This window comes from Idiotropiscis lumnitzeri, chromosome 10, assembly GCF_059441095.1.
Source record: "Idiotropiscis lumnitzeri isolate Australia: NSW breed Sydney's pygmy pipehorse chromosome 10, RoL_Ilum_1.0, whole genome shotgun sequence".
Classification (NCBI taxonomy): Eukaryota; Metazoa; Chordata; class Actinopteri; order Syngnathiformes; family Syngnathidae; genus Idiotropiscis; species Idiotropiscis lumnitzeri.
In genome coordinates this window covers 11130438-11153245 of record NC_142400.1, presented here as the reverse complement: position 1 = coordinate 11153245, position 22808 = coordinate 11130438, and the positions used below count along the sequence as shown (strand labels likewise).

General features: G+C 47.3%; 1 protein-coding gene across 5 annotated transcripts in view; it reads left to right on the top strand.

The window, feature by feature from the left end:
• The window catches only part of LOC148329166 (uncharacterized), a 39567-nt gene that overhangs the window by 6956 nt on the left and 9803 nt on the right, over window positions 1–22808 (top strand). For all 5 annotated transcript variants that reach the window (XR_015845719.1, XR_015845720.1, XM_088307835.1 and 2 more), the window contains exon 4: window positions 16096–16154. Coding sequence is in view for 3 of the 5 variants with exons in the window: in XM_088307835.1 (XP_088163961.1) it covers window positions 16096–16154 (59 nt within the window). In the remaining 2 variants the exon portion in view is untranslated. The remainder of the gene's footprint in view (window positions 1–16095; window positions 16155–22808) is intronic.

The window sequence follows — 22808 nt, the reverse complement described above, 5'->3', positions numbered from 1 at the left end:
TGTGGTTGTTGGTGGTGGGGGGGATGAAATTCATCTGATTGTAGTATGCTTGATGTGTTGACATTTTTTTTTTCCTTCCTAAATATTTCATATTTTTTGAGGACTAAATGGGAAGATTGAATTTATTGAAAAACAATCCGCTGTTACTAGCCCCCAAAAATTACCCTGTGTATTATTGTTTAGTTATTTAATAGCCTATAATTGTATCACCCTTAAAATTCTGTGCAAAACGTATGCCTCAGTAGGCGCCGCATATGTCAGGCAGAACAATTGAACATATGCAAGCCTCTGCAAGAGGAGAAGTGCAGGGTGGTTCAGTTTACAGTGTGCCCTTGTTGGCCTCGGACTGAATCTTTCCAGATCTCCTGACTGGCCTCCTCCTCTCTTTGCTGTCTCCACAATCCACCAATCACTCAAGGTGAGCGGGCGGGCCCACTCTCTTAACACCTTTTTTTCCTCTCAATTGTTTTAGAGACAAATGCTTGAAAGCAAAAATCTGACCCTAAGCACAAAGAAAATGTCTTATTGTGAAACATATCAGCAGTTGCTATGGAGATGAGCAGATCTTTTCAGTGGTCTGACATTAACCTTGCACTCTCTTCTTGACTGTTGTCTGCTACAAACACACTTTATTCCTCCCAATCAATATTTCAGCAGCAGTCATCAAATACATTAGGCAGTCCATTAATATTGATGCAACCCTTAAAATAGTAAAATAACACATGTTCTCGTTAGGACATCATTGTGCTGATTTTGGCGGTAGTTTAGTGTACAGTATTCGGAAATGGCGTTTCGTGTGACACGAGAGGCTGCCCTAGCCTTGAACCACCATTTACAAACCTTTCCCTTCCCCCATCTGCATTTCTCCCTCGGCCCCTCTTTGCTCCTCTGCGCTTTCTCTCTATCTGCCTCTCCCACACACACATATACACACGCGCACACGCACCCCCCCCACACACACACGCACTCCTGCAAGCTGAGTGTCTTTCCTGTATGCTGGGGGGCCAGTGCAGGGGAAGTACACCAAGAACGAAAAGCACTCGGAGTTCAAGTGCACGGGCTTAAAGACACAGCTGGCACTGACAAAGGAGAATACAACAAAGGGAAACAAAACAATCGCAAAAGTGGAAAAAGAATGACTTGTTGACAAGGTTCCTTGATACATACTATATGCCTCATATCAGCAAAAAGGGGGGGAAATTCAAAAAGATTTGAACTGAAGAATTGAGGAAATTTGTCTCCTCCCCTTTTCCTTTCCACATTTTCCCTCCCACCTTCCTTTCTCTGAATTGTCGTCCCTCCCTCTCACTTCTCCTTCATTCCTACCATGCATACACACACACACACACACCCCCACACAAACCTTCAGACACACACACGCACGCACCCCCCCACTCACACGCACACACACACACACACGAGGAGATTGATGCACTCTCCCTCGGCTTTTCTCAGCTCCAGCTCTTTGCACCTCCCGAGACTTTGGTGGCTCTCGTCTCACACTACAGAGGAACCGGTTCTGCACAGCCGAAGTGCATGCCCTCCCAGCAGCACTTCTGCCAGCCCCTCACTTTACTGCACACGGCGGATAAAATGTGAAGCGTGGATTGGCGCAAAGGCTGGAGGGAAAACAGAAATATAAGCCTCCTAGTTGAGAGGGACAGCACGAACTCCTGAGTGGGCCAAGTGGGAGGAATCAAGTGGTTTGAACGCGGGACAAGGTAAAAAAAAAACAAAAAAAAAACTAACTTGCTCTCTTAAAGTTATTTGACAAGCAAATTTGACATGTTTTAGTTTTCGTACTGTAGTTTCGTACTTTGTCTAAGTGTTGCATGGGTTTCATAATTTGTAAAGTAAATGTTTCTGTTTCCCACTCAACTGGAATATTTTTTCTGTCATGCTTCTCCTGCATTCCAACCATGGATTTTATCGCCAGTATTTGCCAATCTGTTTATGGTGAAGCTAGAAAGTCAGCTTACGACTAACCAAAGCCTGATTTAAAGGCCCCATTAGGGTGCCGAATAGATGTTGAAACAATTGATTTAAATGTGTTTGGATTTTATCATTGACGTGACGTGTTTGTCTAAATTCTCTTTTATCTATGGTAACTGCTTAAAAGGTGAAATCAAGAATTGGAATCATTTGTCCGCCGCGTTTACTACACAGTGACAAATCTTACACCCGATTTTGCCCGCTTTCAGACTGTGTTCATACACTCAGTGCTCTGTGTACCCACACCTCTTGGTACCTGTGCGATTGTGTCCATGCACCTCTCACCCCCCTGTTTGTTTCCAGCATCTATTGTGTCCGTTTCTCCCCACATGTGCCCTCCAGGGCCTGTGATACATCGTCTTTCAATCTCGGCTCTTAACAAGCCTACCTATCTCCATGGAGACCTGCTTACAGCTCTCAGGCCTTGAACTTCAGCGCCAATGCATGCAAATTGACAAAGATGCCCTGGTTTTCTCCCTGCTTGGGAGCGGCATTCAGATGAGAGCTGAAAATCTAACTTTGTTGTTGATGGGCTTTGATAGCTGTGCATTAGTTTGGGTTTTATTGAGACTGATTTTGGAAGTCAATCCAGCTATCTGACTTGGGTTTTTTTTTCCGCTTTTTTTTCCCTAACCTTTATTTGTGCACTTAATGGAATTGAGAGCAGATTCCGATCTGACAATTTTTGCATTTTAGAAAGTTTATGGGTAAGAATGAGCACAAAGCCACCTGAAGAGTATTTTCAATGGGACCTGCAAGTTGCTCAGATTGTAAAATGACTCCTATTTATGACGGCACATTATGAGGCACCGTTATCTACAGTAATATTTACCTCAAGACAATATTGACATTTCAATGTATAGCAGTTGCCGCTCAGACAGTTTTATTATTTAATAACAGTAGTTAGCAGTAGTTCAGTTGCAGTAAGGTGATATAAAAACTACTGCCACATTTCATCTTTCACTTGCACAAATTATAGCTAGAGGTTAGATTAGAAGGCATCATTTTGAGATTTGTTGGGTAGGCCGTGTACTGTTCTGCCATTTGTGTCTATAACTCTTTGGATTGTTTTCCCAAAGGTTAAGGGAATATGCAAATAACTGCTCCAGGGTGGAAGTTAGTTTTTTCTAACATTTACTCTTAGCTACTACTATTCTCTGTCAAGGGTGCTGGTATCTTAACTAGTTAAGATGCTTAACGATTGATTGAATAATTGATTACCAAAATCAATAGCAACAGCCTTGTTTAGATAGCTATGCTTCCAATTGTGGTTTTGTGTCTGTGACCATTATAGCGCATGCTTGATGACTCATTGGTAACAATGCAGTAACAATCTGCACTAGTAACTTGAAAACGTCTCGGCGTGGAACCAGGCACATTTGCTTTTGTTGTTTGAGGAACCTAGTTGAGATTTCAAAAGCTGCCCTTGAGGCTACGTTATTATCAAAAGTTTGGTTTCGCCCAACAAAAATAGTAAATCAGGTGCACGTAATTAGAACATCCTTCAATTAGACTTTTGGCACTTCATGAGGCACTGCTGCAAGTTAACCTGCTATGCTCAGTCAACTCATTCAAACATATTTATGTCACACAGTGGAAAGGCATTCCATCACCACATGCGCCACTTATCTCTTAAACCAGCCAGTGACGGCAAATCTTGAAACAGGTTTCCTCAAGGTTTCTTCCTATTAGAGGGGTGCTTTTCCGTCAGACCCTTGCCAAGTGCTTTCTAAACATTCGAGAAAAATGGCCTTAGATGTCCTTAGTTTGAATAGAGCACTTGGTGTCGTAAACAGATATGAAATTTTATGTCTGCTGATTTTAATACGAAACTTAAAACATACTAGCAGATGAGAAATTCCTTTTCCTTCAACAGAGCAGAATACTTACTGACAGAATAAAACCGCTATGTTATTATTACCACATTCGGCTAGAAGCTTCCATTAATGGTTCTGCGTCATTCAAACAAAAGAGCGCCAACATGTTGTGTGATTGGCACCTGTGCAATGAAAAACAACTCATTCTTCACAATCAATTATGCAGCCCTGGTGTGAAGGTCTACACACAACAGGCATGATCCATCCAGTTAGCAGAGAGAGCGTGTGCACCATGTGACCATCCACTATGGATGTGCTAACGCTCTCACGGTCTGAGTGTGCTATTTTCCCTCTGGACTAAGTGCTCCAGTTGCATTTGTCTGTCTTCTCTAGGACACAGGGTTGAAATGGGGCTGCATTGGGAGAGCTCCATCTGGATACCCACAGGGCTTTCCCACTTCATAAGCACAGTTTCCCTCAGCTAGACTGAGCAGTGAGATTCAAGTTGAAGTTGTGTTTCCTCCAGCATTTTTTAGTCATTTGATGGTGCGGTTAACAACAATGAGCTTTAATTTGGTCACATATTTATATCTATTTTCAAATCTTATAAACAACTAATAAATAAATTCCCCCGTCGTGCAAACATGTAGTATTCCCCATTTTCAATTTTGTGCAATTCACTTAAAATGATTTGCAGCAACCAAAAATGAATTAAGGATCACAATTATATTCCACATGCCCACAGAACTTGCATAATTTGTGTTCCAGGGTTCCAAAGTCAGGCATTCTCATAAATGACAACTAGAATGTTACCTTCCTCAAGAGTTTCATACTTAATATTGAGACATTGACACGATTCCTATCTTGTTGGCTAAACGCCACAGCCATGGATTTTATATGAAACGAGCAAGATGTTAACTGCAAACTTTTATCTTGAATTAATTTGAAGGGCATTTACATCCAAATCAGTGAACGGTGTAGCATTTCAAGAATATTGCATATGTAGCTCCCACTTTTGAAGGGACCAAAAGTTATGGGACAAATGAACAGTTGCATCACGTTTCATGACTTGGTTGTAAATCCTTTGAAGTCTATTACATTCGGAAATGTGGAAGCATCTGCAAGTCACTGGAATTAATTGCTGATGACCTCTACTGCGATTGTCTTCAGTTATTGCTTGTTCTTGGGACATTTTCAGTTTGGTCGTCAGCAAGTGACCTACATCCTTGATTGGATTCAGGTCAGGTGATGGATCTGACTATTGCATCACATTCAACTTGTTTGTCTGAAAAAACTCTGTGGTTGCTTTTCCACGATGCTTCAGTCATCCTTCTGCACTGTAAAGCGCCGTCCAATGAGTTCCAAAGCATTTGTTTGAATATGAGAAAATAGTATTGCCAGAAAGACAAAAAAAAAATCTGCTGCTTTTGTCATCAGGCACTTCATCAATAAATACTTGGAAACCGGTTAGTTCTGGCCATGGGACACCTGAGCAGCCAATTGTTCCATTACTTTTGAAAATGGAGAAGGCGCATATACAAGTTGTTACAATTACACAGATCACCTGATTTTGATGTAAACACACTCAAATTAAAGCTGAAAGTCTGCAGTTAAAGCACATCTTGTTTGCTTCATGTAAAGTCCATCATGTTGGTGTTTAGGAGCAAAAGATAAGAATTCTGTCCCATGTCTCAATATTTATTGACTTGGCAGTATTTGAGAGTATCTAGTCATCTCAGCTATATGGAAGATAAAATACTCTGAGAGTAGACTCGACCCCTCAAATGTTTAGCACTGAATCTGTGGTACTAAGGGCAATGAGAGTGACTGTTTTTTTTTTTTTTTCTTCAACAAAATCTAAACTCATGTCAGGGTAGCATACGTGCATAACTGTGGATGTATGTTTTTTGTTTTTGTTTTTTTTTTACATCATTTACATCATGGAGAAAATTTGTACAGACACACACACATGTATGCTGATTATATATCCATCCATTATCTGTTCCGCTTTTGCACACTAAGGTCGCGGGGGTGCTAGAGCCTATCCCAGCTATCTTCGGCCAGTAGGCTGGGTACACCCTGAACTGGTTGCCAGCCAATCGCAGTGCACACAAAGACGAACAACCATCCTCTCTTGCACTCACACCACGGGACAATTTAGAGTGTTCAATTAACCAAGCATGTATGTTTTTGGAATGTGGGAGCAAACCGGAGTACCCGGAGGAAGACCCATGCAGGCATGGGGAGAACATGCAAACTTCACTCAGGAAGGCAGGAGCCAGAATCCAACCCGTGACCTCTGCACTGTGTGGCCATCGTACTATCCAGTTAGTATATATAGTGATATATCATATGACAGGTACTGCATCAAACATGCTCCTCTTGTTAGAATAAAATCAGACGGGATTTAAATCTTCCACTGTCAGATGATAAATGGACTTAATATGCAGACGGGTTAGCTCAGTATCCATTTGTGCCTGTCATTGAGAGTCAGGCGGCGAAACATATTCCACTTGATTTTCGTGTATTTTAGCCAGTGAAACAACCTTTTTAACGTACTAGTTTATACCGAATCTCTTCAGATGAACATCATTGTCATGAATGTGGTATTTTAGAAATAATTGTGTGCACCTCACTGTGGCGCATTGTCCTTCTTTGGCCTGGTGCGGCACAGCTAAAGAAGGGGTGGTGATAAATCTGAAAGGAAAGATTTTTACTTTGTCTCTCAGCAGTAATCTGTGCAAATGTATTGATGTGTATGTGTTTATTCATTTGTAGTCTGTCTTTCTTGCTCTATATTTACTAACTATATAATCATTTCTTTATCTGAATTGAAAACGGCACGTACCTGCTTGTAAGGGAGGCATCTTTGGAGAAAAACTGTATGCCAAGTAAGCATTTTGTCATGATTGATGCAATTTCATGTATTATGGATGGCCTTCTGCACATTCAGCCTCCCAAACATTTAAGGAGTCACATCTATTGAAAGTTGAAGAAATAATTGATTATTTGCTCTTGTGTGAAATTGCTTCGCGCTCGTGTCAAATCTTCTTCAGTGCATAATTCTTGTACGATGCTTTTTGTTTATGGAATTGTTTTTTGACTATTTGGGATCTTTTTGGTGTCCGAGGCTGCTCTGGGTTAAACTCCGGATTCAGAGTATTATTCCTTAAAGTTCTTTGCAAAAAAGGTGTCAGAAAAGGGACAAATAGCTGTAAAGCCATTTTTTTGCTCCCAGTGTGCGGAACCTTTGGACCGATGAGCCCCCTGCGAGAAAGACTCTTGAGATTGCTGCGGCACTGTAATGACAGTGGTGTGATCACTGTTTTTATCGACAGAACAGGCTCTTACTGACTGTGCCCTTATTGTGCATGTCATCGGTTATTTTCATTCATGTCAGCATGTAGAGGAAAAATGTCACCACAAATCCACATGGCTCTCCTCCGCATCATATACTACATTTCCTGTTCAGGAAAAATATCAAACACCCCGTTGAAGTCATCAGCCTTTGATGGAAAGATTGATTCTTTTTTTTCTGCCTGTATCTTATCCTTGTCCATTAAATTAGCCAATTAGCTTTAACATGTAAGCAGATCACCCTGCTCTAACAACTGTTTACTTTGTTGTGGTGTAAACATGTTAATTGTGCGTAGTTGGGTTGGCGGTTTGGCTCATGTGGTGGGTGCAGTGGTTGCGTCTCAACACTCTTGATTTCATTGAGCTAGATCGTGAACCCCTCTAGTTGCACCAAAGACTGCATCATTCATCAGTGTGTGAATGAACCATTTACAGTACTTTCCTTTCACTGCACCATCATCATTGTGGTAATGTAGTGCCAGTTGTAAAGCCTCTTTTGGTATTTTGAATTTAGAAAAGCTCTTTATGCATGAAGTCCTTTAACCATTTATTCTTGCTCTGTAGCTAGCTAATTGTGCCAATTGCTTAAGGTTATGAGTATTCTTCTGGAGCTCATTTGCCATAATTCTCACCGTGTACTTGCTTACAGCATCATCTGACACTGGGAGGGAGGCGAATTATACCCCGGACAGGTTATCAGTCAGTCATAAATTAGCTATTTAAATATAGGCTACCATTCACATGTAAATTTACCTCCAGGCAATTCAATGTCCCCAAAACTTGCATGTTTTTGTTTAGTTTGTGGAGCCTGGCTGAGCTGCAGCAAACCATGCAGGAAGAAGAGGGAATGTTTTTTTTCCTTAAATTGCCCTGTTAGACTTTTTTTTTTTTACTATTTGTCTGGATTTGGTGATTTTGGGCTGCTGGTAGTGGATGGTGTGTCAAAAAATTAGTTGAAGAGTTGAAGCAGCCGTTTTTCCATATGAAATGCACACATGAGAACAGTTTGTTACTCATAGCCATCTCCATATAATAATAACAAATGATCTATTTATAGTTTATCATTCTTAACATCGGCTCATCTTATCTGGTATTGTGTATACAATGCGCGGCATTATGTGAAACACATGCTCGCAAATGGCATTCGTGATAACTGCGTGTGTGCCATCTCTGTGGTGCCAGACATGGAGGAGGAGGCGGACACCGTGTGAAGAAAGATGAAGGCAGATTGAAGCAAACAGTCTGTGACTTGGATTAAATTGTTGGAGAGAAGGAAAAGAGGAGAGGGGGAAGTCACATTGTTTCTTGGCCATTATCTGCTCACTACATCGTGACCTCCCCCATCTTTTTCAAGATGGGTTTGTTGGTGTACAACTTTCTGTCATTTTCATTGCTAGTCCACATCAAAGATGTTCCTAATATGTATTGGTAAATTGTATTTCAGTTTAAATTGATGCCTCATATTCATCTGAAGTTGAACATTTTCCTGCCGATTATATGCTTGGTGTTCCATATTTAGTTTAAAACAGTATTCTGATTGATATTGCATTTGTGGATTTAGAATGAAGAAGACAAAGCCCAAGGAGGCTGACATATTTTATTTGGCTCCTTCCTCTACAGTGGACTGAGATTGACGTCAAAGTGCCCACGGGCTCGACTTGGGAAACCAGGTGAGCCATGACGTTCTCAAGGGGAGCCCGTGGGCACTTTGAAATCAATCTGAGTCAACAGCAGGTGGCAGTGCTGCATAAAATGTCAGCTTCCTTGGATAGCTGAAAACAGGTGCTTTAGTCTTTTTCATTTTTATTCCACAAATGCAATATCAATCTGAATACAATATTTAGACTTGTGGGGGCACATATAACAAACATTTATGTGTTTAAGCTGTGGTTGAAGTCTGTTGTTGTTGGAAAATAAATAGGTCATCTCTGCGACCTCACCAAAGCGCCGTTTGAATCTGACTGTAAATGACCATATTGTAAATAAATAACTGTTCGTAGACATAACATTTCTGCTATTTGCAGAACATCACAAACAAACATTTGCATTTACACTTAAGTGTCATGAGTAAGGAGGATGTAGAAGCTGCCCTCGTCCGTTCAGGTCGCAAGGTCACATCTGTAAGATGAAAGGAGAGGCCGCGGTCGGCTGCCTCCATACAGCGATGGAAAGGTCAGGAAGTGGCCCCAGCACAAACACCAGGCTCATTGTTCAAGTTCAAGGTAACGTTGAGTGGTGGTTCCATTCACTTAGTGAAGGGTGTGCAGTGCATCTTTGAATGCCGCATAAAACCTCATGTTGTGCTCGAATGTTGGCCCAGGTGCGTTCGCCCGCTCCCAAGATCATGGATGAACAAAGTCGCAGCCAACGTCAGAACGCCGTTAACCCCGCTGCCCCCCCCCCCCTCAACCTTCCCCCTCCTCTGTTATGTCTGCTCGCTCGTCAGCTCCTCATTAGCTCCTCACAGGGGATTTCCTGTTCGCCCCCCTCTCTTCCTTGTTCCTGTTCAACTTTGAAAACAATATTTGCACTGTATTTTCACAACAAAGTATTGCTGATTAAACTCTTTGTCATAGTTGGGCCAAATTTGCAAACAGACAGTCAAAAATGTTACTTCATAGAGAGTTTCTAAAGAGTTTATAGAGCATAGCATAACCGTTGGGAAGTCTGGGACTAATTGATTACTTTGCACTCCCAATGAGGGCTGGAGCACACATATACACAGAGGCACATAATTCAGAGTCTGACTCACCCCCTAAACAGAAAATCAATAACAATACAGGAATGATTAATCAGTCCCTCCGTAGCCCCCCCGCCCTCTCTACCCACCACCTCTCCACTCTCTCCTCTCAACCCCAGTCGCCCTCTCTCAGCTCAGTATTGATTGCTCTGAATGCATTTGCTTCCCGTTTATCCGTTAGCCCGCCCCCTCCCCCCCACCGCGGACACACTGCCACTGCATCGAGCGGTCACAAAGAACCTCTCACCAAAGGAGTGTACCCCACGCCCGCCATCAAACACTCGAACACACGTCACAGCATCATCTTAGTACTTCTATAGGCGCCCATTTGTATGCGTCGCTCGGTGGGATTTGACTTCATTATTCCGGGGTGCAGATTTGAAGGGACCTTTTTTATGGTGCAGGTGCATTATGTGTTGGGGTGTGTGTGTGTGTGTGTTTCTGTATTGCACACACACACACACACACACCAGTCTCACAAGGCAACATTCTTAAAAGGCTTAACTGACAGCTCATTTGAGCCCCCCTGCTTTCCCCCTACCATTCTGGTTGGTGGCACACAGGTTGCCATGACGCCAGACTGTTTTGTCTGCCCTTTGACCTCTTTAAGGGGTGCTGTGGTCAATCAGGCATTACATGTGAGCAGCAAATAGAAGGGAGGAGAGGGATGTGGGGGCGCATTTCCTCTGTAAAATTAAGGTCCAAAAGGTTCTTCTATACATCCGCTTTGTAGCTGGCAGAAGGTGGGGAGCCTCCGAGAAGCTGGCGGTCGAACAAAGACACATGTGCACTGACATGGCTCGCAATGGCTAAATGAACTAGGCTGCAGCTCCCAGCGGGCAGGGAGTTATTATGCTCATTGTGTAGCCGGACAGCTAAAGCTGTTTGGCTGCTTCTTTTGAAGTTCTATTCGTTGGACCGAAGCAGCAGGCTTAGCACTTTTCTCTCCATTTAGCTGCCTTGCAGATATCATAAATTCAATACCACACAATGTTGCTGCTGGAGCAAATTGTGCGTCTGCATTGCCATCAGCCGTGTCCTCCCAGCTGCTGTCAAGCGCTAATTGTGTGACATTAAAGTGGAATGATTTACCATCAGTTCTCTGCCATGTTGTCGGAGAATCTGTTTAAACAAATGCCAACAAATGAGCCGTCTTTACCGTAATGTGATGTTGAATCTTTATTGACATTTCATAACATTGCTATGCATTTGGGCAGAATTATCCAAAATCTTGTCTCACATGATATGCTATATAACAAACGGATCAGTGTGTCATGATTTGTATTTGTTATTTTTGGTTTAGTATTTGGTTTCATGTTTTGGCCTTGTTCATGTGTCTTGTCTCGTCTTGTCTATTGTGTCCACCTGTGCTCGTTTACCCAACCCCTAGTGTCAACCAATCCGGTCCTTCCAACCCTCCATGTCTTGTCCAGGTGCTCCTCGTTGTCTCGTCAATTTGTGTGTATTTAGTTCCCTGGTTGCTTTCAGTTCTTGTTGGTTCATTGTCATTTTAAGTGTCGCTTGTCCCTGTCGCTTGTCCCGGTTGCCTGTGCCTGTTGCCAGTTCCTGTCGCCTCTCCCTGTCGTTGGTTTCCTGTCGTTAAGTTTTTCCAAGTTCCTTGTTTGCCTTAGTTTTCTGTTTAATAAATCCCCTTTAAGTTACCCCTGCCTGGCTTCCCTGCGTTTGGGTCCTCACCTTCCTCAACCTTGACAGAATGAACCAACCAATACTGGACCCAGCAGGAAGCTCACGGCGACGAGTTCGCCGTCGCCGCCCAAGCTGGTACCCCCCTCAGCCTGCCGACCAACCCCTTCGTGTGAGTTCCATATGTTCCGCCAAGCCAGTTTGCCACTCTTCTTCGTCTTGTGTTAACATCTTTGATTACGACACCATTTTGTCCCCCCATGTTTTTGTTAATTCAGATTTAGATGATGACCCCTATTTTCAGTTGTCTGATTCCGAGTTTGACCCAGATTTTGATTTTTCTCATGAGTTTTCTTCTCCCAGTCAGTTTTTGTCACGGTTTCCTTTCGAGTCCTTTGAGTCCACACCTGAATCACACCCATCAGACCTTTACTTGGGCACCCGGTTGGCCATCTATCCTGGACCTCCGCGAGGTGGTCAACGACGGCGCCCGAGTAAAGGATCTGCCACCTCTCGTAATAGCACCCACTTTTTACACCCTGAGTCACGTTTTTCCGATTCACTTAGTTCACTTCGTCCGTCTGTTTCTGTACCTCGTCCACAGTCGTTTTCTGCACCACCTTCCGTTCGACCCACGTTTTGTAGCGCACGTTCACCAGCCCCTGTAGTCCCGGTCCCTCGTGTCCTTCGCGTCTCCCGTTCCCCTGAATCCCTATGGCGGCAGGCTGATAGGGATCCGGCCCCCGACCCAGCTCCTCACGAGCTGCAGCCTCCAGTGCCGGCCCCTCGCCAGCTGCAGCGTCCCGTCCCGGCTCCTCGCCAGCTGCAGCGTCCCGTCCCGGCTCCGCGCCAGCTGCAGCGTCCCGTCCCGGCTCCGCGCCAGCTGCAGCGTCCCGTCCCGGCTCCTCGCCAGCTGCAGCCTCCCGTCCCGGCTCCTCGCCAGCTGCGGCCTCCCGTCCCGGCTCCTCGCCAGCTGCGGCCTCCCGTCCCGGCTCCTCGCCAGCTGGAGCCTCCCGTCCCGGCTCCTCGCCAGCTGGAGCCTCCCGTCCCGGCTCCTCGCCAGCTGCAGCGTCCCGTCCCGGCTCCTCGCCAGCTGCAGCAAACCACGCAGCCTCCAGAGTCCCACTCGGGCTCACCGCCAGCTGCTGAACCCTGTTCCGGCTCCTCCCCAGCTGCTGAGCCCCGTCCCGGCTCCCCGCCAGCTGCTGAGCCCCGTTCCGGCTCCCCGCCAGCGGATGAGCCCCGTTCCGGCTCCCCGCCAGCGGATGAGCCCCGTTCCGGCTCCCCGCCAGCGGATGAGCCCCGTTCCGGCTCCCCGCCAGCGGATGAGTCCCGTTCCGGCTCCCCGCCAGCTGATAAGCCCCGTCCCGGTTCCCCCCGAGCTGCTGGGGCCCGTTCTGGCCTCCCGAGAGCTGCTGACCCCCGTTCCGGCGCCTCGCCAGCGCTTCAAGTCCCTGTTCCGGCGGAGCACGTCCTGCGTCCGCCACCAGTCCCGGCGGAGCACGCCACGCGTCCGCCACAAGTCCCTGTTCCAGCGGAGCACGTTCTGCGTCCGCCACAAGTCCCTATTCCGGCGGAGTACGTTCTGCGTCCGCCACCAGTCCCTGTTCCGGCGGAGCACGCCCTGCGTCCGCCACAAGTCCCTGGTCCGGCGGAGCACGCCCTGCGTCCGCCACAAGTCCCTGTTCCGGCGGAGCACGTCCTGCGTCCGCCACCAGTCCCTGTTCCGGCGGAGCACGTCCTGCGTCCGCCACCAGTCCCTGTTCCGGCGGAGCACGTCCTGCGTCCGCCACCAGTCCCGGCGGAGCACGCCACGCGTCCGCCACAAGTCCCTGTTCCAGCGGAGCACGTTCTGCGTCCGCCACAAGTTCCTATTCCGGCGGAGCACGTTCTGCGTCCGCCACCAGTCCCTGTTCCGGCGGAGCACGCCCTGCGTCCGCCACAAGTCCCTGGTCCGGCGGAGCACGCCCTGCGTCCGCCACCAGTCCCTGTTCCGGCGGAGCACGTCCTGCGTCCGCCACCAGTCCCTGTTCCGGCGGAGCACGTCCTGCTTCCGCCACCAGTCCCTGTTCCGGCGGAGCACGTCCTGCTTCCGCCACCAGTCCCTGTTCCGGCGGAGCATGCCCTGCGTCCGCCACAAGTCCCTGTTCCGGCGGAGCACGTCCTGCGTCTGCCACAAGTCCCTGTTCCGGCGGAGCACGTCCTGCGTCCGCCACCAGTCCCGGCTCCGGCGGAGCACGCCACGCGTCCGCCACAAGTCCCTGTTCCGGCTGAGCACGTTCTGCGTCCGCCACAAGTCCCTGTTCCGGCGGAGCACGTTCTGCGTCCGCCACCAGTCCCTGTCCCCGCTGCGCCCGGCCCGCCGCAGCTCCAAGTCCCGGCCTCTGGTGCGCCCGGCCCGCCGCCGCTCCAAATCCCTGCCTCGGCGGTGCCAGACGGCCCGCCGCCACCCCACTTCCCTGTCCCGGCGGCGCCCGAGGACACGCCGTCGCTTCCCGTCGCTGCCTCGGCGGTGCTCGACAATCCGCCGTCGCCCCAAGCTCCTTTTTCGGCGGGACTCGACGATCCGCCGGCGCTCCAGTTTCCTGCCTGGGCGGTGGATGACGACCCGCCGTCGCTTCTCGTCTCTGCCACAGCGGCGCCCGACGAAGCGCCGCCGCTCCACGTTCCAGTCTCGGCGGCGTTCAACGACCGGCCGCCGCTCCACGATCCAGTCTCGGCGGCGTTCGACGACCGGTCGCCGCTCCACGTTCCTGTCTCGGCGGGGTTCGACGACCAGCCGCCGTTCTACGTTCCTGTCTCGGCGGGGTTCGACGACCAGCCGCCGCTCCACGTTCCATTCTCGGCGGCGTTCGACGACCGGCCGCCGCTCCACGTTCCTGTCTCGGCGGGGCTCGATGACCAGCCGCCGCTCCAAGTGCCTGCCTCTGGTGCGCCCGGCCCGCCGCCGCTCCAAATCCCTGCCTCGGCGGTGCCAGACGGCCCGCCGCCACCCCACTTCCCTGTCCCGGCGGCGCCCGAGGACACGCCGTCGCTTCCCGTCGCTGCCTCGGCGGTGCTCGACGATCCGCCGTCGCCCCAAGCTCCTTTTTCGGCGGGACTCGACGATCCGCCGGCGCTCCAGTTTCCTGCCTGGGCGGTGGATGACGACCCGCCGTCGCTTCTCGTCTCTGCCACAGCGGCGCCCGACGACCGGTCGCCGCTCCACGTTCCTGTCTCGGCGGGGTTCGACGACCAGCCGCCGTTCTACGTTCCTGTCTCGGCGGGGTTCGACGACCAGCCGCCGCTCCACGTTCCATTCTCGGCGGCGTTCGACGACCGGCCGCCGCTCCACGTTCCTGTCTCGGCGGGGCTCGATGACCAGCCGCCGCTCCAAGTGCCTGCATCGGCTGCGCCCGCCCCGTCGCTGCTCCAAGCTCCGGTCTCGGCTGCATGCGGCGTCCAGCCGCCGCGTCTCGTCTCAGCCTCGTCAGCGGACTCCATGCAGTGTTCGGGTCATCCTGGACGTCCGCCTGAATGGCCGCCCTTGGACTTATGCGTCTGTCCTCCCGGACGCCCGCCTGAATGGCCACGGCTAGACTCCCTGGTCTGGTTTCCCGGACGGCCGCCTGAAGGGCCACGGCTGGACTCGCTGGTCTGGCCTCCCGGACGCCCGCCTGACCAGCCTTGATTGCGGACTGTGGTCCCGCCTCCTGGCCCCCTTCCGCCCACCCTGATTTTGGACAATTTTCTTTTGTTTGTGTTTGGGACGTCTGGGATCCGTCCCTTAAAGGGGGGGTACTGTCATGATTTGTATTTGTTATTTTTGGTTTAGTATTTGGTTTCATGTTTTGGCCTTGTTCATGTGTCTTGTCTCGTCTTGTCTATTGTGTCCACCTGTGCTCGTTTACCCAACCCCTAGTGTCAACCAATCCGGTCCTTCCAACCCTCCATGTCTTGTCCAGGTGCTCCTCGTTGTCTCGTCAATTTGTGTGTATTTAGTTCCCTGGTTGCTTTCAGTTCTTGTTGGTTCATTGTCATTTTAAGTGTCGCTTGTCCCTGTCGCTTGTCCCGGTTGCCTGTGCCTGTTGCCAGTTCCTGTCGCCTCTCCCTGTCGTTGGTTTCCTGTCGTTAAGTTTTTCCAAGTTCCTTGTTTGCCTTAGTTTTCTGTTTAATAAATCCCCTTTAAGTTACCCCTGCCTGGCTTCCCTGCGTTTGGGTCCTCACCTTCCTCAACCTTGACACAGTGTTTGCTTAAGTTTGGCCATAATTTGATGATTTGATCAAATAATGTGCCCATGGTCTCAAGAAATGAAACCCTGATCTTGTGAACTTTCTTTAAAATGATGCTGTGTAGATTAACTGCTGTCTGTGCAGTAATGTGCTTTAAAGATGCTGCAATGCTCCAAAGATGATAATATATCTTCCTCGGCACTTTTAGACGATGTTATCTGAGCACCCCTTGAATGTCCAGTGACACTTGCTGTGCAGATCTTGACCCCATGACCTCTTGGTTAAGCAGTCATTTAAGTCCTGAGGCTCATCATGTGTCTGTGTGTGTTTCAGTATCTTTTCCTTCTGGCTGAGGTGCACCTGCTCCATGTAAATCAGGAAGGCATCACAAGGTAATGCCATTTTAATCAAAAGCATATGACCTGACAATATTTCCATCTGACGTTTGAACACACTGCTTGTTGTTTACACCAACCTCCTCCAAGTGAATAGTTTTCTTCAGTTAGCTAGCGTGAACACAAAGAAACTACTTAGCCGATTTCCACAAAACATTTAGAGGGGTTGGATATAGGCTGAGGATCAGGATAAAGCTGCAAAGCCAAGACTTATGTTTTTTAGGTTTTCATCTTTTTCCTTAAAAATAGCAGACAAGGACTCTCATAGTTGAAAAACGTAAAACTGTCGCATGGGACTCCAAATAAAATGCACAGTTGTTTTAATTTCATGTTCTATTTAGAGTCAAGGTGAAGGTGGGTGGAGCTACATTTGATTGTACAAGCTCTAATCAAGCAGTTGTGTGAAAACACATGCAGAGGCGGCTGTCAGGTTTTGTGGTGGACTGTGGAGGACCCGAGTGCAGTGAAGGTGGGAGGCAAGGAGTGCAGCAGTCTCAATAAGTATTTTCAAAAACAAAACAAAAATGAACAAAGCCACCCACTCTCCATTGCCCCCCAAAAATGAATCAAAGTAACAAACAAACACTGGGAAGAACCTGCCACCACTGGGAACATGACATAACTCAGGGAAACATGACTAAAAAAACAAAAACGATCTGGCAGAGACTGAAAGAAACCAGGGAACTTAATACAAGACAACGAGCTACACTTTGACAAGACACGAGTGCTTAAATGAGCTGATTGATAGACACAAGGAACCAGGCTCTCGAGAAGTGGTGGAAACAAAAATGAGCACGGCAAGATGTGAGGAAAAAAAGAGAAAAGTGAAAATGTGACAATGCATGAAGCAAAACTAATTCGAATCAAAACGGTCCACAAAAACACACATCGTGACAATGCATCATACAGATAAGTTGTTTGAAATATTTTATTTATAAGTTCAGTCAAGTTTTTTTCGATGGTTCCGCTCCTTGAGGGCTTCACAATTTTCAATTTTAAAGTCATCTGTTCACTTTGACAGCGACACAAGCGTTGTTTGCTTTCGTGCTGCAGAGTAAGTCTCAGTAAATAAGAACGTATGTGCTTCGAGGAGCAATGACAATCTCCGCAAAGGTTGAATTCTCAGTTATGTGTGAGCTTATTTGTCAGTGTGTGTCAAATTACTCCATGAATTTTATGGGAAAAAAAGTAAAGAATGCCCACACAGCTCTGCTTGAATGTTAAAAGTCTTAAACAGATACAATTTCTTCAACGCAATCATAACCAGCTAATTTGGGTTTGTTTTTTCCAGTGGGCAGTTCCTTAATGTCAAGTAGAGAATATTGGCAAAAGTTGTGGATAACATGCTTTTTTTCCCCCTCATAATCCTCAACATGCTGGCCAAGAAACGCCAGTCGCACCTGCAAGTCACCATGCATAGGTTCACATCTGTGCCATAGCAACAGTTTGGCTAGTTGCCAGGCTGTTTGGGTTGCCAGGCAAACGGTTCCCACGGCAACGCTCCTTTTGCCATCTTGGTATAAGAGCCTGGTTAGAAAAACAATGTCAGCATTGCAACGTGTCACAGTTTGGCTGCATTGTAAGCGAGTGGAAGTGAGGACGCACCGATGTTTGATTGAATGTGAAAATTGGCCCCGCTGCTTTAGTACTTGCTGAAACTGTACCGAACGTTCAGCTCAGCTTCCAGTATCTCTGTGTTCCGTCGTTTAATCACCACCACCACAAACTCAAAGCTTCAAAGCAACGCGCATCATTGACTATGTAGTTCCTCTATGTCTTTGAAGAACTATACCCATCGTCTTGTACAAAGAAAGGCAGGCCAACTCGTGTCAAAGCCAGAGTGTGATAATTAAAAGAAACCTTGAAGTTTAGACTCATTAATGGATCAGCCCTAAGAAAATTTCCATCGTGATGCCTATTGCCAGACAAGCCTGCTGCTATAAAGGGTGGAGGGAGCAGAAAGCGAGAGGATAGCTGACACTGGCACAATTACACTGCATTTCTGCGTGATTTGACTGCGAACGTACGACACTCTGGGACATAAGGTAGAGGCGGTGGGAGCTGTAGACATTCTTGGCGCGGCTGGGGAAATGCTGACGGAGGGTGGCTAAAAGGGTAAGAGGCGGGCTATAGGGACTTGTGTGTTGAGTGCTGGGGGTGGCAGAAGGGTCAGCGTAAGAATAGGATCAGGATGACAATCCGAAACAATAGGGTGAAAGTCTTGCCAAATCTATGCAATTGTTGTTTTTTTTTTTTTGATGTGGTAAATTCATAGCTGCAAAGTTCAACAAGAGGTCTAATATGACAAATCACTGTATTCAAATGCTTCTTTGCTCTACCATATTTTTTTCTTATGCAAATAGTGAAGCACTCCTACATAGGCTGTCTTTTGCCAGCAGCAGCTTTACATTGAAATTGTGTCAACGTGAGATGAGATTCAGGCAACCAAAGATGGATGACGCAGCAGCAGCCATCAGTTTTATTTTCTGCTTGATTGCATTAGACTGACAGGTCTTCACAGCGTTTAATTGCTGTCTGTCAAAACGCTGTCACCCCTTCATATCTGCTGTCATCTCAGCTATGTTGGGCACTTTTACGCCGCTGTCGCAGACCATCCAAAATTACTGCTTTTTACCGAGAACAGTTGTGAGATTGAGGGACATTGGTTGGCGTGATTGTCACACTCTAGCAGCTTCAACTGTTATCTAGGTACTTGCGTATGTGTCATAAAAAACATGTATGGAAATGTGACACACAGGAGTGTAAACAAAAATTGTAATTGCATTAAGCGTATGTGAAGACTGATGACATGCCAAAGAAAGTAATTAATTGAAGACTATAATGCTGGTTAAATTATTTGGTCATGGCGCGTCTTACTGTTATGTAAGAAACCTGCTATGGTTTATGAGCAGCGTCGGATAGGATGCTCAGTCGTTGATGGATTTCTCTGGAAATATGTTACACTTGACTTGAGTTACAATGGATTGGATTTGAGGCGTTTGCTTTTCCTCCAAAGTTGCGGATTGTGTGACCTTGGGGGAATTCAAATATTGAGGTACTGCTAACTTTCATTAGGTCCATGGTGTCTCCCCTGGTTTTCAATGTGCAGTCTTGTGACTGACATTGGAGTAACAATGAGGCACAGTCGCCAGTAGAGGGCATCAGTTGCTTAGAAATACCTGAGAATCCCATGAATGAGCATGGAGTCGTACCTTCGTAGTACGCTCACCTGCATGAGAGTTGTAAATACGTGACTAATTCATTGTTGTTCAACTCCTCACTAAATTCTACCGTTCAGAATTTCCATTTAGTCATGTTATCCTGCCGCAAATGAAATATTGAAATCTGCTGCACGTGTCTCTTGCTCAGATGGCATAGACATCTGAGAACAAAGGTGCTTCGTACAAAATGGGGGCGGGAAAGTGTTACAGAACGTGCCTTGAAATAAATCAAACGTTTAACCTGCTTGCCGCTGGGCTAAAATGAGGCAAAGGAAGATTGTTTCGCGTTTCTGCACTGTGAGCTCGTGTCTGGGGGGTGCAGTTCGACCGTCTGTGCTCTGCAGCGTGAGGTAGTTGGTTGTATTGTTTCGCATAATAAACAGCACGGAGATAACTGTACAACCTTCTAGCTTTCCCTGCGGTGTCACTTCTTGCCACGTCTAATGCACCCCCGGCCGAGAGGTAAGTATGTTGTTACTCTGCGAGCACATCGTCTTGCGGATAACGACGTGACTCATTCATTTCTAATGTTGCGTCTATTATCCCCTCCGGGCCTAATGGTAGCCGCTGCACAGCCATCAGGAAGTTGTTTTTATTATTATCCGTGAGCCTAGCAATGTGTTATGTGGAACACCTTCTGTGCAGTTGTTAGCTTCGTGTCAGATTAGTCTTTTAAATCCCACTGCAGCACAAAGGCTTGAGAGAACACCCCTGAGCATCCCACGGCCTAAACCTAAAACATGTCATGTATGTTGTACATGGCCTTGAAATTATAGACTGTAAATTGTGTATTTTTTCCCACTATGATACAGAAAGTAGAATGGCCTTGTCAATGACTTTGTGCTTGTATGCTGCCGTGGTCGTTGACGTGCCGCCGCACAAGCATTTGCACCGTCTCCGGCTACCCTGCAGACTCTCCCGCTCACTAATTTATTCCGGTTTTCAACCCAATAACCTTACCTCCTCCTCCTCCTATTTCCTCAGTTTGTCAGCTTGCGGTATGCACCGACTCTAGTGCATTATAGCCATCTCTCCTCCCACCTCCCAGAAAAGGGGCATCTATAAGAATAGTGCTGATTCGGCACCGCCGGTCGTCTTTATCATCCCTGCAGCACGCCGCCCTCCTGCCAGTGGAGACAGATGAACACCTGACAGTAGTGAGGCGTGTGGGCCAAGGATAATGAGTATGGCCAAGAGACGGCAGCAACTCTAAAAGTCTGGCTCATTCCCCCCCCCCTCCCACATTTTAAGGTTTTTTTTTAATTTCTTAGTCATGCTGCTCTCGAAGTTTGCAGCAAAAGGTCCAGTGCAAAGCATCCTCCAATTTTAACCTCTGCTTCTCATGGAGCACCCGCAAATTCTCTTTTTGCTTTTGTTTTCTGCCATGGCGTCTACGTTCTTGGGGGATGAAATGAGTGTGTCTCGACCCTGAGACAGGCAAGGCAGACACCATCCCAGACTGATGATGTCATCCCTGTGGAGCGTTCTCAATGCTTTGTCTCTCAGTGCCACTGCAGAGTACAGCTGCAGGCGTGCGCACACACACCCCGATGCACACCATGACACACACACACACACACACGCATACACACCTGGCTGTCACATTCTCTATGTGACCGGGAGTTATGCTCCGACCTCTGAGAACTGCCTTTGCACAATGTTTCAGGACAAAATGGCTCCCATGGTAGCCGCAGTCTTGCAAAGCCAGTGTGGCTGGACACACACAAAAGGCTGAGGGGGCAAACCCTGTGCACTTGGTTGTGCATCTGTAGTCTTGAAAATGGGCGCTAATGACGTGTGTGCTGCTGCATTAATTTAGCACATACTGCACAGTACTTAAATTTCTGTGCATGCCAGTCAGTCCTTTTATCAGATTGAGGTGCGCAGACGTGTACCCAGACAGTAGCATCCTGGGGCAAATATGACAAGACTAAAGCTGAACGCAGATGAACTCGCACATTATATATGTAGGTCTCAAAACAAGAGGCTGCGTCATGAATATTCAGCAGATGTTATGAATGTGTAGATTGTTTTTTATAATCTATAATTCGGGCAGGAAAAAAAAGGTTGGCATCATCATCCGTGCGTCTGGATGAGATCCTCATAGGAAAGCATTTTTCACAGAGGTGAAGATGAGTTTGTTATAATTGATTCCCATCACATCAGCTTTCGCCTTTCACCAGGAGGACTTTGCAAATCCTTGCTACGGCTTGTTTTGTTAACGGCTTAATTGCGTCTTTTTTTTTTTTCTTTTTCTGTGAAACACGATGTCCGGCACAGACAGACCTACAGGCTATAAATGTATTTAATCACTTTAGCAATGGAAGTGTGACACGCTGCTCAAGTTGCGGTCTGAACACTCTCAAGCCATTAATGATTGAGACAAATTGTAATGTCCTCGTATCTGAGGGTTCCAACTTGCTTCGCCTGAAGGCTGTGTGATTCTTTTATACTTAATGGTCACCTGTGGTGTTGATGTCGGTGTCATACTCAAACTGGCTCATGAATTGAATGGGTAGATTTACAAGAAATGGTTATGATTAGGAGAAAATGCGAACCGGAATGTTAATCTGGAAAACTAATATGAATGAATGAAAAAAGTCTGACTTTTCACAAACTTGTAAGGTCAAACAGCCCATTTTGGAATGTTCGTACAACCAAATTTTAACTTCAAAATTTGACTTGAAGTAACCTCCCATATAGTCACGCCGCTTGAGAGTGGTCAACAGATAGAAGGACATAGCCGTAATGAAAACTCTGTCAGGGTTGAGGAAGATGAGGACCCAAACGCAGGGAAGCCAGGCAGGGGTGACTTAAAGGGCATTTATTAAACAGAAAACTAAGGCAAACAAGGAACTTGGAAAAACTTAACGACAGGAAACCAACTACAGGGAGAGGCGACAGGAACTGGCAACAGGGACAGGCAACCGGGACAAGCGACAGGGACAAGCGACACTTAAAATGACAATGAACCAACAAGAACTGAAAGCAACCAGGGAACTAAATACACACAAATTGACGAGACAACGAGGAGCACCTGGACAAGACATGGAGGGTTGGAAGGACCGGATTGGTTGACACTAGGGCTTGGGTAAACGAGCACAGGTGGACACAATAGACAAGACGAGACAAGACACATATACAAGGCCAAAACATGAAACCAAATACTAAACCAAAAATAACAAATACAAATCATGACAGTACCCCCCCCTTAAGGGACGGATCCCAGACGTCCCAAACACAAACAAAAGAAAATTGTCCAAAATCAGGGTGGGCGGAAGGGGGCCAGGAGGCGGGACCACAGTCCGCAATCAAGGCTGGTCAGGCGGGCGTCCGGGAGGCCAGACCAGCGAGTCCAGCCGTGGCCCTTCAGGCGGCCGTCCGGGAAACCAGACCAGGGAGTCTAGCCGTGGCCATTCAGGCGGGCGTC